Source organism: Alligator mississippiensis, chromosome 5, assembly GCF_030867095.1.
Source record: "Alligator mississippiensis isolate rAllMis1 chromosome 5, rAllMis1, whole genome shotgun sequence".
Taxonomy (NCBI): domain Eukaryota; kingdom Metazoa; phylum Chordata; order Crocodylia; family Alligatoridae; genus Alligator; species Alligator mississippiensis.
In genome coordinates this window covers 62,161,111-62,175,165 of record NC_081828.1, presented here as the reverse complement: position 1 = coordinate 62,175,165, position 14,055 = coordinate 62,161,111, and the positions used below count along the sequence as shown (strand labels likewise).

At 39.0% G+C, this 14,055-nt stretch overlaps 1 protein-coding gene across 1 annotated transcript in view; it reads right to left on the bottom strand.

Annotated features, from left to right (window-relative positions):
* Positions 1-14,055, bottom strand: part of CDC73 (cell division cycle 73) — a 164,098-nt gene that overhangs the window by 32,105 nt on the left and 117,938 nt on the right. Inside the window, exon 11 of the mRNA XM_006260658.4 lies at positions 679-736. Coding sequence (XP_006260720.1) covers positions 679-736 — 58 coding nt within the window. The remainder of the gene's footprint in view (positions 1-678; positions 737-14,055) is intronic.

Sequence of the window (14,055 nt, the reverse complement as noted above, 5' to 3'; positions counted from 1 at the left end):
AGCCTAGAATAGCATCCACCCCATGCCCAATTACTGGTCTAAGAATACTATTCATATTTTAGCACATGCTGAGGGATATTTTTTTATTTCAATTCTATTTACCATTTATTTTAGGACAGCTTGATTTCAACAACTTCAGCTGCCAATAACAACAAAAAATTCTAGAACGAAAAATTAATTATATATATCATTTCAAATTTGTGGAGTTGCTTAAAGTATATCTCAGGTCTTTTTGCTTTCATGGTTCATGAGAAATTGTCTGCTTGATCCGTATCAAATGTGAAATGGAAAAATACCTTGAGTTTTGAGCTCCAATATTTTTTGAGCTGCTAAAACAATGATTACATGCTGTATGGGGTAGCAAAGGTGGATTTAAAAGAATTTCAACAGTTTATGGCATTTACAGGTAGGTCACAAATTGGACTGTGAAATTGTCACTAGTCCATCAATTTAACATGCTAATATGGCACTAGTTCAGGGTGAACCCAGCACACTGCAGACCCGGGACCAGTACCATTCCTAATCTATGCATAATATGAAGTTAATTAGCATACAATCGTTAGAGATATTTTCAGCAGCCCCCCCCCCCAGTTAGGCTTTTAGCTGCAGCATCAGTCTAGCACAGAAAGCTTTCATCCCAAGAAGAAAAATGCATATGAAGGAAGAAAAACAACTTACCTGGTCTTGGCACAGGCTGTGCTGCTGGGGTTTGAGTCTTTCGGGCAGAAGCACCCTCCTATAGAAGAGAAAGAAAACAGTATCATTAGCTTGTCTTTATCCAGATATATTTATTCTCAAAGAAAGTCTGGGCATCACAACATGCTAACTAAGCTAAAAACACAAAGAAACAATGGTCTGAACATTCAGACTCTTTCACTTACTGCTTTACGCCATAATATTTTGAAAATAAGACTGTATTTACTCGATTATAAGATGACCCCCAAATAAATACAATCTATATACGTAAAATTTATAAATTTGTCATAATTTTCCAGGTATAGAAACCAATTATTGGCAGTCTACCTTGAGTTTGTCTCCCTCCCACCGTTACATCAGAGAAAATAAAATGAGGCGGGGGATGGGGACTCCAGGTTGCTCTCTGCTTCCCCCTAACTTTTTCCCCTGGCAGCTCCTTCCCCCTTCAATTACTGTCAGACCCTGTTCTCCCTGAGCATGTGGAGGTGAGAAGCAATTTTGAAAACAACCACCTTGAAATTAAACACTGTTGTAGCAATTAGCATATAGTACACCTATACAATTGGTTCATCGAAAATTGATGCATGCTACTTTTTTTTTTTTAAACTGCTGCAAGGTTTAGCACGGGTGTTTCATAAATACAATTTTGAGCAGTACTTTGGCAATCTAGTATTAACTAGAGGTACACCAATAAAGATTTTCTTGGCCACCAGGGAGAAGCCAATTCTGCATAGGCACCTGGTGCCCGGAGAAGAGGGAAGTCCCTTGGCACAGCACCTTACTCTGCCTGAAAGCAGCCCAGCATCTCTGTGGCAACCCCGGTGGTCATGCCCCAGCTGCACACGTAGCGTGTCCATGTGTAGCATGAACTGAACTAATGTAGCTGACATTAACACAGAGTGTAATAATAGTAAAATGTAACCATGTTAGTCTTGTCCTGTAAGTAACTTGAAAACTCCATTTTGTATCCTTTTGCTTGACATAAGTGAATGAACTCTGCATAGCCTTTATGTATGAGTGTGTGTAAAAGGGTGAATGGTGAGAGAATGGCATAGAGATGGGAGAAGAAGATTTAACTGTTTATGTAAGCAACAAGGCACCAAATATAAGTTACCAGCCAGTAACTAACTAACAAATGGCTGAAGAATCCCTTTGAAGCTCAAGGGCACAAAGGAGATAACAGAAGAAGAAATTCTGCTAGACGGGCAACAAGAACACTCCAAGGCTAAGATAAGCTGAAGACAAAAGAACAACCGCAAAAACAGAAGTTGGGTATGGAAAAACCCCAAAGCACTGAAACAAAGGATGCCAAACCCTATAAAAGAACACTTTGAAAATGCCAAGTTGGGTGAGTCTCTTTCTCTACTGCTGTTTCATCGGAGCACATATGCATCTGTTCACCCCATCCCAGCTGTTATCTTCAAATCTGCTATCTTCAAATCATCATCTACTCAATAAGCCCGGGTTGGCCACCCTAGGCTGATATTGAGCAACTATTGCTGGTAACTATATCTGGTGTATGTGTGGATGAAATGGTTGTTTTGTGTATGTGTATGCCTGTGTGTAATGATTTGTGTGTGTTTGTATGAATGGTGTGCCCAAACCTCTATGCCTAACTCATGTAATCAATAAATGCAGCACCTTGCCTTATCCCCCTTTATAAAGTCTCACTTGTGATTGGCGCAATTGGCAATTTGAGTAACACATGGAAGTGGCAGGAGCTGGTAATGGTCCCTTTGCTGCTGAGCGTGATGCCCTGTGACTGCTCCCTCCCACTGCTTGCTGGGAACTGTAGTCTGCCATGGGCTCGGGCTGGTGGTAGGGCATGAAGACCAGACTACATTTGCTAGGGTGCTCTAGGCATGCGGCCATAATTATCTGCCACAGTGACTAAAAAGCCAATAGACGATAACGTCACTTCTCCTTTTATCAGTGTTGATCCAACAGCCAACTGATATATAGGTGCAACCCTAGTATAAACTATTCATGGCATTGGTCCAAAGCCAAAAGCTTATGATTTACCATTTAATAAAAAAGTTGAACTTCAATAGAAAATGCCTTATTAGATATGTAGAGGTAGCAATTACTGCTTTATGTGGTCATCAGCTTTTCAACTTTGAGCAAGCACACTACTGTTGACTTGGATGCAAGGATTTAACCTCCTCTTACAAATAAAAGGGTTAATCTTGAATTTTATAGAACTACTTCTGTTGGTTAAAATACCATCTTCTAAGCAGACTGCTACGTTGACTGAGAAGCATTATTTCAAGACATTCTGCATCTTTGTAGAAAAGGTATTTTTGCCATTGTCCTTTCATAGTAACTACTGAATTGGAAAGAAATTGATAAAAATCAAAGCACTACACTCTAAAGGGAAACAGTAGGCCAAGCTGGCAGAAATAAAGGATGGCTATCTGAGAGAGACCTCACAACTAAGAAGCAGCTGTAATTTGAAACTCAACAACCCTTTCTTTCCCCTGAGAAAGTGGGAATAAGATTTCTCACATCCATCCCTATAGAAAGGTGTCAATGTCTGCGTGAAAAGACTGTTGCCATAGAATTTTTAATTGTGCATTTTGAAGAAAACATCAAGATTACTGTTCTAATCTTTACATTTACTTGGGGGGGGGGAGGGGAGGGAATCTGACTTTACAAGTGTCCTGAAGGCACAAGAAAAAAAAAAAAAGAGATCGTAGCAAAATACTGAACAATAAAGAGTTGCAGTAATTCACATGTAAATAGCTTTCACATATCCCAAGAGCTTGTCACCCTGAGACTTTACAGCAGAAGTTTTGAATGTAAACCTGTACTGGTTCAAACTGTAGAGAATATAGTCAATTTATTGGTCTTTTTGAAATTGCTGCCTCATTTCTTCTTATCATGCACTGAAATATGAATTCCAATATTCTTAAAATACGAGAAAGTGGACCTGACAAATTCCTTTATTTATGCATAAGAACGTAATGCTTAGAAAACTCTCCTGCAATGAAGTGGCAATAGACGCACTTGGACAGTTGGGAAGAAAATAGTAAAAAGTGGGTTTAACAGAGTACAAACATGCAAAACAAATCGAGTCTGAATCTCTTCAACCAAATTCCTGTATGTGAGTATCACATTTAACTTAATGTCAGTGGCTTTGATAGGAAGCATTATATTTTCTCCTACAGGGGTAGGTAAGGCATCAGGTACCATATTCTTGGTCTCTTGAATGTGCTGAAAACTTGAATACTACAAACACAAATTAACTAAATTATAAACTACTCTCACTCCCATTCAACCCAACTGGGAATTAAGTTTGAAGCATTACAAATGCCAACATTGCCAGCTATGGCACTATGCACTGCTTAGTCTATTTTAAGAAAAAGGTCTATTTAATGACAACAGAAACATACAAGATGAAGACACCCAATTTCCATTGAACTTCAATGAGCTTTACTTGCCCAACTTCCTCTGGCTGAGATATTCCCAGCATCTGAAATGTTTTTTTATTGTGATTGTTGAAGTGAAATTGGGGATCACTTCTGAGAGAAGTGCCTCATTCATACAGCTATTCCTATAAAGTTAAATGAAAAATGACTAAAACCTGAAAAGACACTCTCATACTGAAGCTGCAAACCTTGACTTCATTCTTTATAACAGAAAGACTTATAAGCCTGTTCTTAATGCCTTTAGATATTTTTAAACAAGCAAAAGGATAGCTACTTATGCATTCAACAAATCAGTCTTTTAGGATTACCATAAGTTACAGAGGAAATTCAGTATCACTGACCACAGAGTTCCTTTCTATGGCATCATGCCAGCAAACCTTTGAGCAAATCTTCACAAAGCCTGCAATACCTATATAATAACTAGGTCAGACAGGAGGGAACCATTTAACACCATCATTCCTTAATCAGTTGGAAAAGTCAGTGGTGATGCACAAGACACACAACCCCCAAACCCAAGATCAAATCACAGTACGCAGCCCTTACATCCTAGAACAAACTAACCACAGACTACAAGGCCAGTTCCTGAAAATCTCATTCAAGTCAAACCAAGGATAAATCACTAATATAGTGTTAAAGCCACATGCTATGCATCCAAAGGATACAGCTAATTCATTTTTTTTATTGTTCAGTCTGCATAATGTGCAACCTTTTGGATGAATTGTTTTGAACAGCATGCTTCCTTACGGCATCTGTTTTCTGATGGGTAGTATACAAATTGGCAATAACAAGGACCTGCATCTCAGTTTTGTGGTCTTGACATAATGAAATACAACAAGTAAGCTTTCCTCTTCTGTATAAATTATTTTGGGGTGTGTGTATATATGTATGTGTTTACTAAAATGTGTACAACGTAAGATGTATATATAGTCTAACCCACAGGTCTCAAACTTACCTGCCCCACGGTGCAGGAGCAGTCCATGGGCCAAATGAATAGTGCAGGCCCAGCCCCACAGGCCCAAATGGGCCCATAAAACCCACCTTCCCCTCCCAGTGCTGGATCCAGCTGAAAGAAGTCCAGTACTGTGGGTGCTTGGCTCTGCTGCAGGAACAAGCTGTGGTGCTGGGCTTGTTCCCACGGTGTTTTTCTCAAGTAGCACAGATACTAAAATTCATTCACATTAATTCAGAGTAAACAGTAAATATCACTACAGGCAAGTTCTTTAATATTGCACTTTTTCCTAATAACAGCTAACTGAGGAAAAATTAATTGATACAGTAAAACATCAGGAAAACAGGCATGAACATCCTTCAGCTATTAAAAGGGCATTCTCTCACATTAAATGTTCAGTTTGAAAACTTTTTGCTCAATGATGACATACCTAATTCTTATGCATAAACTGTTCTAGACTGTTCAGGAGTTCATTATGAATATTTATAAACTGAAACTAATTTAGTCACAAAACCATGTAATTTAAAAAAATACAAATCTTCCTTTAAAAGATTACTTACACAGTATTTTAATCAAAGACAAGTTACCTAGTTTAGTTTTGCTAATCTCCTATAAAAAGTTGCTTTTAGTTAACTTGTAATTCTCACACTTAACATCAGGGCCTTAATCATCTGGGAGTACAAATTAACATGGAACAAAAGCAGGAAAACTGACACCAAAGCTAAATACTGTTTTACCACTGCATATCAGTGAGTGCATCTATATGCACACTTTACTGTGGAGGTAACTAATTAGATCTAGACGTAAAATGTCACAGTCTATACGTGTGCCGGTATTAAGGTGCAATAAACTAACTCTGCCGTAGGACAGTACTGCCAAGTACAGTACAGTACAGTACTATCTTACAGCGGAGTATTTTACTGAGCTGAAACACACGTGGACACTGACCGGAGGCATAAATTGTGTCTAGTCAGCCCAGCCAGCCCAGGGGCCTGCTCCACTCCAATGCAAACTGCTTCTGTCCTGGGCACATATGTAGACACTACACCTAGGAGCAGTTAACTCCAGCATAAACTGCTCCACAGTTTATTGCGTCACATTAACTTGATGTGTAGATGTACCCAGTATGACTTCATTACCTTTTCAGATTAGTGCCCAATATACATTTTTCAGAGGTGATTCCTTCTACAGAAGCCTGCACTGCTGTAATCATAGATATCTATTAAAAATATGCCTCCTGAGGGCTTTAATTTTATTACATATTTCTCACAAATCTCTCTGAGCCTCTTTGTCATTAGTCAGACTGTACTATACTCAATATTATTTCTAAAATCTGAATACTTATTAATATTCACAGTCAAAAATATTTTGAGTCAACTCATTATTAAAGTCTGTATTGTTCCAGCATAATCATTACTACACATTATGAAAATGTAAGACATGGAATTATTTTATTATTTTGTAATAATTTCTCTCTAAAAAGCAAATTGCATATCCAGCACTCAAATGTTTTCTACATAAAGATTCACAAAGTGACTGAAGTGACCTTTAAAAAAAAAGTTTGAACAGCAAGAAATAGAATTGAAATTTGATGCCATCTTGTGGACTTAATTGAAGAGGTTCAATTCCTATGCTATTCTTTTCAATATTTTGGCTATTACAGCATTTTAAAGAAAACATATGCTTGTATTTAGACAAAATAACTGATTGCTAAACACAGTACCACTAATAAAATATAGCATAACCACAGGCAAAGAAGGTAGCAGCTGAGTCAGCAGAAAGCATTTACAGGAAGTCTACGCCCAGTATGGACCTACAATATAAAGCAACCTTTTATTTTTGTATCAATTAGAGAGGTCTGATTATTTTATTAACTTCACTCTACTTATAAAACTGGGGTTATTGAAAGTGTCAACATTTTAATCCTAGGCAGTGGATGTTAGCAAAGCTAGAAGAAAGGAAGCTGTTAAACTCTATAAATATTCACACTGGAAAACAGCTTTCTGTTAATCTATTCAACTTAAGGGAAAACATGGTATGATACCATGATACGGAGATCTTTTAGCATCCAAATCATGAGAAGGCAAGTTTTAAGTATTGGGGAAAAAATAAAAAATGAAGAGCGAGTTTAAGTTTTTTAGGAGAAAGTTAGGAATTCAAATTAAATAAATCTTCATGTGGTCTAAAAGTATATATGGAAAGAATATAATATTTTAACACAGATGCCAAACATGTGGCCTGAAGGTAGGTTATAATTACATTTGCTTAAAGTATTTATCCATTTCACACAATAACTTACATTCTGCAAAATGAAAGGATGTTTGTTGTTTTTCTTTTTTTATTGGGGGGGGTGGAGGAGGGAAACAGGACAGTTTATTTCTGGCCCTTTGAGTTATGAAAAAAAACCCTTCCAAATAGGAACCAACGTACAGTTGGTCTTTAGTCTTCTGGAAGCCTGACAAGTCAGAAATATGAATTACTCCTATTCATCTCACTATGGTGTTTTCTGTTAAACTCAAAAGATTGTACCAGATGCCAGATTTAACATACTTTAGATATGCAGATGATACAATTTATTTGCACATTTCTGCATACACTAATTGAATAACTGCATGTTCAAGCTGTCAAACAAAGAGCTAAAATTAAACTCTAAAAAGTACAGTATTTTCTCACATAAAACCCAAACTCTTTTCTAAAAAAAAGAGTTTTTTAGAAATCAGAGCATATATATTATGAAACAAAAAAAATGCTTACAGCAGTTTCTGCTACTTAAGCTTCTGTCAGACATAAGTTGAAAAACAAAGGATCAACAAGGAAGGAGAACAAGTCAGCAGTCCCTCCCTGGCTACTGACACTCAGTTACTATAACTCACCTCTCCGTTCCATTCTCCCCTTCGAAAAACAACAATACTTAATGGGATTTACTATTTTATTTTAGTCCATTCAGGTTTTTGTACCAGGCTACCTACTTCTTTATCCAAGTACCTAAATGCAATCGTAACGTCTACATCCTTAGTTAGTGTAATATTACACGGGCCACCTCTACTACTGCTCTTTGCAAAACCATCACCACTAGAAAAAACAAGCTGGATTGAAGCCATTATAAAGACTGTTTTTAATCAACACAGTGCCTGGAAAACAAAGAAGAATGCAGTTTGCTTTCACCCAGAGGATGAGTTTGATACTATTTGCCTACAGTAACAAAACTCTGCTCAGCCAGAGTATAACTTCCATTTTTAGACATCAATACAAGAAAGTTAACTAAATATTTTTTTTAAAGAAATTTAAAAAGTAATCAATTCAGAAACTTCAGGTAGACTAATCAAATGATTATTAGTAGTGAATAATGATTATTTTCTTTAAGTGAATATTTACTATTAACACAGAAGGTAAATAAAATTAATTATAAAAACTTGGAATATGTACTATAGAGAGAATGCAATTAAACATTTAAAAAAGAACAAAGAAACTCTTCATATTAAAACAGCTCTCTTACTTGAGACGATACAAATGAAAGCTTCCCAATTTTTCATTGCACCTTCAAGCCAAAGAGATTCCCATCTTGAAAGGTTAGGTAGGGGGAAAATAAAATTCAACTTTGGAGGGGATACAATTTTCAGAGAACCATATCATTACTACATATAACAAATTCCACAACAAAGTATAACCTATTCTGAATGGGCATTTTTTTTAAAGTAATTTTTGTTGTTAAAGGTGTAGTACGATGGGGTAAATTAGGTAGAGTTGTTTAGAACAAAACTAACTTTGCTTTGTTCTGAAATATTTTATCCAAAATTGTTTGCTTATACATTTTGTTGTTCACTACCAAATTTGGTTACAAAATTAGCTAGAATTCGAAGTTTCAGTACTTTAACTACTTTTGGGAGCCTGAGAAGTTGCATATAGCACATTGTCAATAAAAAGAACCATTTCAACAGCAAATCAAGCAAAAAGGTAAGTTTCACTGGAATGAAGGAACGTGGGGGGTGAAGGGGGGAGAAAAATCACTGCAATTTCTTGTCTGCCTAAACTGGCTAGTAATCTAAAAAGTACAGAGTTAACACAACCCAGTTTAGTGAGACAATACTACTCAGCTCTTCCAAACACACTGAATATGCATTTAAATAGCCCAGGTCACAAGCAAAGCTGTAGGAACAATGCAAGTACCAGAGTCTAAAAGGAAACCACAACTATAATGAAAGAACAAAAGTCCTTGTGCATATTTTCAGAAAGAAGAACAAGACCCCAAGTGAAAACTGCTATATTTACTTGCATACCACATGCCCTTAAAGACATGCTCTTTGTTTTGGGATGGCAAAATGAAGGGGAAAAGACTTTTTCTAGTGGTTTCCTTGCCACAGCATGGTCTCCATGGCTAAGTACAGACAGTCAAAAAGCCTGAGGCTGAACCAATTCAGTCTTTGCAGGTTGGTCTAAGCTGCAAAGATTGAACCGATAAGCAAATGAACACACATTCATTTTTGATTCAGGAAATGCAGACGCATGCCTGTAGTGGCTCAAGCCAGAAGCCCAAATTGGGGACTGGAGGCCTGGGGGGTAGGGGGAGGGTGTACTAGAACATGTCTGCCAGCCACTGCCAAAGGGGAGGGAAAAGAGAAAGCCCTGCTGGAGCAGAGGAGGCATGGCCAGGCCCCAGCACGTACTCTGCCTGGGCCGGAGGGTGCAGGGGGGAAAGATAGTGGCACTGAATTGATAAAAGCTTGAAAAAGAATAGTTTTCTGTCTGAAAAACTAGAAACTGAAAAGCTATAAATGCAGCCTGGGCTGTGTGTTCGTTCACTCTTCCTACTGCCCCCAAGGTGTCTGGGATTTGCAGTCCACAATCAAAAGAGCAGGACTCTCACAGTTACTCATCACTTCCCCTTCCCGCTTCCAGGTGCCTCTGGGCTTCGTAGTCCACAGAGTTGTAGCCAGCATTAAGTTTTAGCAGGGCAGGGCAGCTCTGCGCTCAGGGGAAGGTGAGTTTAACCCCACCTCCCTGGTCCCATACCTCAGCTGTGGTTTGCCAGGGGGAGGGGGAAAGAGAAATGGGTAGTGAGACAGCTCGTGAGGCCAGTGAGCCAGCCCTCACTGCTCCAGCTAGGGAGCAGAGGGGTAGGGCCAGCCCTGCTCTCTGGAGCAAACAGCACAGCCCAGTCAAAGGCTGAAAAGCATGCTGGGGGACTGTGAGTTAACTTAAGCCAGGAAGGAGTCTGGGACATAAGTTTCATAAACTGGTTTGAGCCAAATCAATTAAGTCTGATACTACATTCAACCACATTTATCTTCATTTTGACCATTTTGAAACTGGTTTATGTGCAATGAACTTCTGTTCTGTTGCAGGTTTAAACCAGTTTCTGATCACAAACTGGTTTACGTGCAATTGCTGACCCTAGCCCCTATGGCTGAATGCTCCCAACCACATGTAGGAGGGACAGTCTCTATTCCCCTGCAGCACTTACCCTGTCATTGAAGCTGCACAGCCAGTGGCTAAACCTCTCACTGCCACTGCCAAACTGACAGCTAAGTACGAGGGTGCAGCTGCAGCAAGAGGATGAGGAATTCAGAGGAAGGAAAACTCTACCCCTCCGCAGGGTTCAGCATGCAACCAGAGGATCACAGCGTGATAGCCATTCTAGTGGCTTCCATTCTGGCACAGAAATCAAAATTTCTTCCCTCAACAGGGAAGGCCCTACAAGGAGAGTCTAAGGGACCTGAACCTGTTCAGCCTCCACAAGAGAAGGCTGGGGGGGGGGGGGGGAGGGGGGGGTCTAGTGGCCATTTACAAACTAGTCAGAGTGGACCAGCAGGCAATGGGAGAGTCCCTGTTCCCCCGAGCACTACCAGGAGTGACTAGAAATAACGGTCACAAGCTGGCAGAGGGTAGATTCAGGCTAGATATCAGGAGGCACTACTTCATTGTCAGGGCGGCTAGGATCTGGAACCAACTTCCAAGAGAAGTGGTGCTGGCTCCTACCCTGGGTGTCTTTAAGAGGGTCAAACACCATGCTGGGGTCGTTTGACCCCAGTACTCTTTCCTGCCATGACAGGGGGTTGGACTTGATGATCAGCTCAGGTCCCTTGTGACCCTACCAACTACGAAACTATGACACACATCCCAATTTTGGAGGGCTCATTTTCAGGGGAAGGAAGCGCACAGTATGCAAGGAAGAATGGTATTGGTTTCACAAACTTGAGACTCAAAAAACTCAAAAAGTTAGCATTAAATACATGATCGTATGTCGCATTTTAAATCATTCTTGAACCAGTGTTACTGATACATACACACACACACAAAAGCTTCTAATACATATAGCTATATAGATATATTAGAAGCATATTTTTTTCTTCTCACCTACTAGCAAAAGCAAGTTAGAATAATTAGTAGAAAGACACCATCAAAAGCAGGTTAGAATAATTAGTAGGAAGAGACTCCCTTTCCGAATGGGTTGCTTTTAATCTAAAGATCATAGCTCAGACTAACTAATCTCAGGCTTGAGAAAGACTGGTGACAGTCAATGTAAGGAGTTAATATAAATATATACCTTCTGCTGTGGAAAAAAGATGCTTTTATCAAGCGTAAACAGCAATTGAGTCCTGAGATTAGACAATAACTTTTTTTTCTCCACCAGGCCTCCGTAATTCAGTCTGTCCGTAATTCTCTACTTCAACATACTTGATCAAGGAAGCTATTGGACTTGCCCCATTAACACATGGAAGATGTGAGAAGTCATCTCTCAAACTTCTCTTTTTTAATAAAAATTCTTCTTTTCTTCAGTTTAATAAATCCGAAGAAGTTTCAAGTATTACCTAATATAAGCCAAACATCAAGTCAAATAACTGGAGATCCAAAGGCATGTTTTGTCATTATCTGTAAGTGGGTGTACTGCAATAGGCTGCTCTACTCTGTAAATAAACTTGCGTGTGCTGCCCAATCTCAGTAGTACTCATTCCCTGTACTAATCCAATTCATTCTGTAAAATTCCCAATAGACCTCGAATGAGCATAAACAATGTATTGCAAATTCCTGAGTAGCAACAAATAATTTTTAAACCTCATGTGTTACATAGATTTACAGATGTAGGGTTGGAAGGGACCTAAGTAGATCTTCAAGTCTGACCCCCTGCCCCGGACAGGAGAGAATACTGGGCTCATATGATCCCAGCTAGGTAACTGTCAAGCCCCCCCTTAAAGACACTCAAGGTAGGAGCCAGCATCACTTCCCTTGGAAGTTGGTTCCAGATCCTAGCCACCCTGACTGTGAAATAGTGTCTTCTAATGTCCAGCCTGAACCTACTCTCAAACAACTTATGGCCATTATTCCTTGTTACTCCGGGAGGTGCTCGGGGGAACAGGGTCTCTCCCATTCCCCACTGGTCCCCCCTGGTAAGTTTACAGACAGCCATCAGGTCCCCTCTCAGCCTTCTCTTGTGGAGGCTGAACAGGTTCAGGTCCTGTAGCCTCTCCTCATAGGTTCTGCCCTGCTGCCCCCTGATCATGCAAGTGGCCTTCCTTTGGACCCTCTCGATGCTGGCCACATCTCTCCTAAAGTGTAGCACCCAGAACTGAATGCAGTACTCCAACTGTGACCTGACCAGTGTAACAGAGGGGGAGGATCACCTCCTTGGCCCTGCTTGTGATGCACCTGTGAATGCATGACAAGGTGAGGATGGCTTTACTGACCACGTCCTCACATTGGCGGCCCAATTCATTTTGGAATCGATAATGACTCCAAGATCTCTTTCTACCACTGTGCTTTCGAGAAAGGAGTTCCCTAGCTTATAGATATAAATTCTTGCATTTGTGGTTCCAAAATTGGTTGCAACAATAAATCAGAAATGTATATACAGGAGTGCAGTTTGATACATAAAAGGTAAGAGTAATATCTAAACAGCTTTCCTATTAACTGGTTGTTTGCTATAATGTAAACACACAATTGTTTATTCTCTCCTGCAAAATTAGGAATGAGGAATCTTATTGGTTTAAAATCTTTAGAGGTTTTCTTCTTCCTACTCCATGCTCTCCCCCTCCCCCCTTTTTGATCTGTGAAGTAAAATGTCATTGATGTAACTGTTTTGAAATTAGTATCTGGGAAGAAAGATATGAAGAGTATTTTGTATGGCAGAGTATCTTTTACCTAAGTTAGTGTTACTTGCTGGACTCCTGGATCGTTATGTATGGGGTTCAGATGGTTTGTTAATAAAATAACACAGCTGGAAACATTCACCATATGTACAGAAATATATTAATTTTGTAATCTGAGCACATCTTTGCAACATATTAAAAACTCCCACAAAAGAGAATAGTGATGGTATGTTAAAAAAAATAATAGCCCTGCAAGGAGAAACTCCAAGGCCCCATTCATACTAACATTACACCAATATGCAGTGTAGTAGTGAAGAAAAAATAGGCACGCCAACATTTTTTGCAAGAAAATCTGTTTTTTGAAAAAAAATACTTGTAAAACAGTAAAGCAGTAACATCTCTGTGTGTGATGAGAGAATTTTTACAAGCACTGCAGGTGCCTAAACTGGGGCAGATGGAAGTTTAGTATGTGCTAAGATTTTCAGTTAAAGAACGAACCCGATTAACTATATGCTCCAATATTAAAATGCCAGGAAAACAGGACAATTTTTTCCTTAGTGACTCAAAGTGTGTGTTCAGGACTTCAGTATGCCATGCAAACTTCTGTAACACAAATGGGAATGTAAAATACTAATTTTTTTATACTCCATTTTCTTTATAATTTTACCCATACTTTTTTAAAATTAATTTCTCATCCAGCTATGATCTCACCCATCTCATTCATTGGGAAAATTAAACTATAAACTTACACTATCTGTAATTTACAGGTTTGAACAATCACAGCTCACATTAGTTTTATTGTGGGAATTTACAGTTTTGTCATGGTAGAATATATCTTGGAAGGCCATGGCAGCAGAGAAAAGAGAGAATTTCCCAAATAATTTTCTTGCAAGGTTTT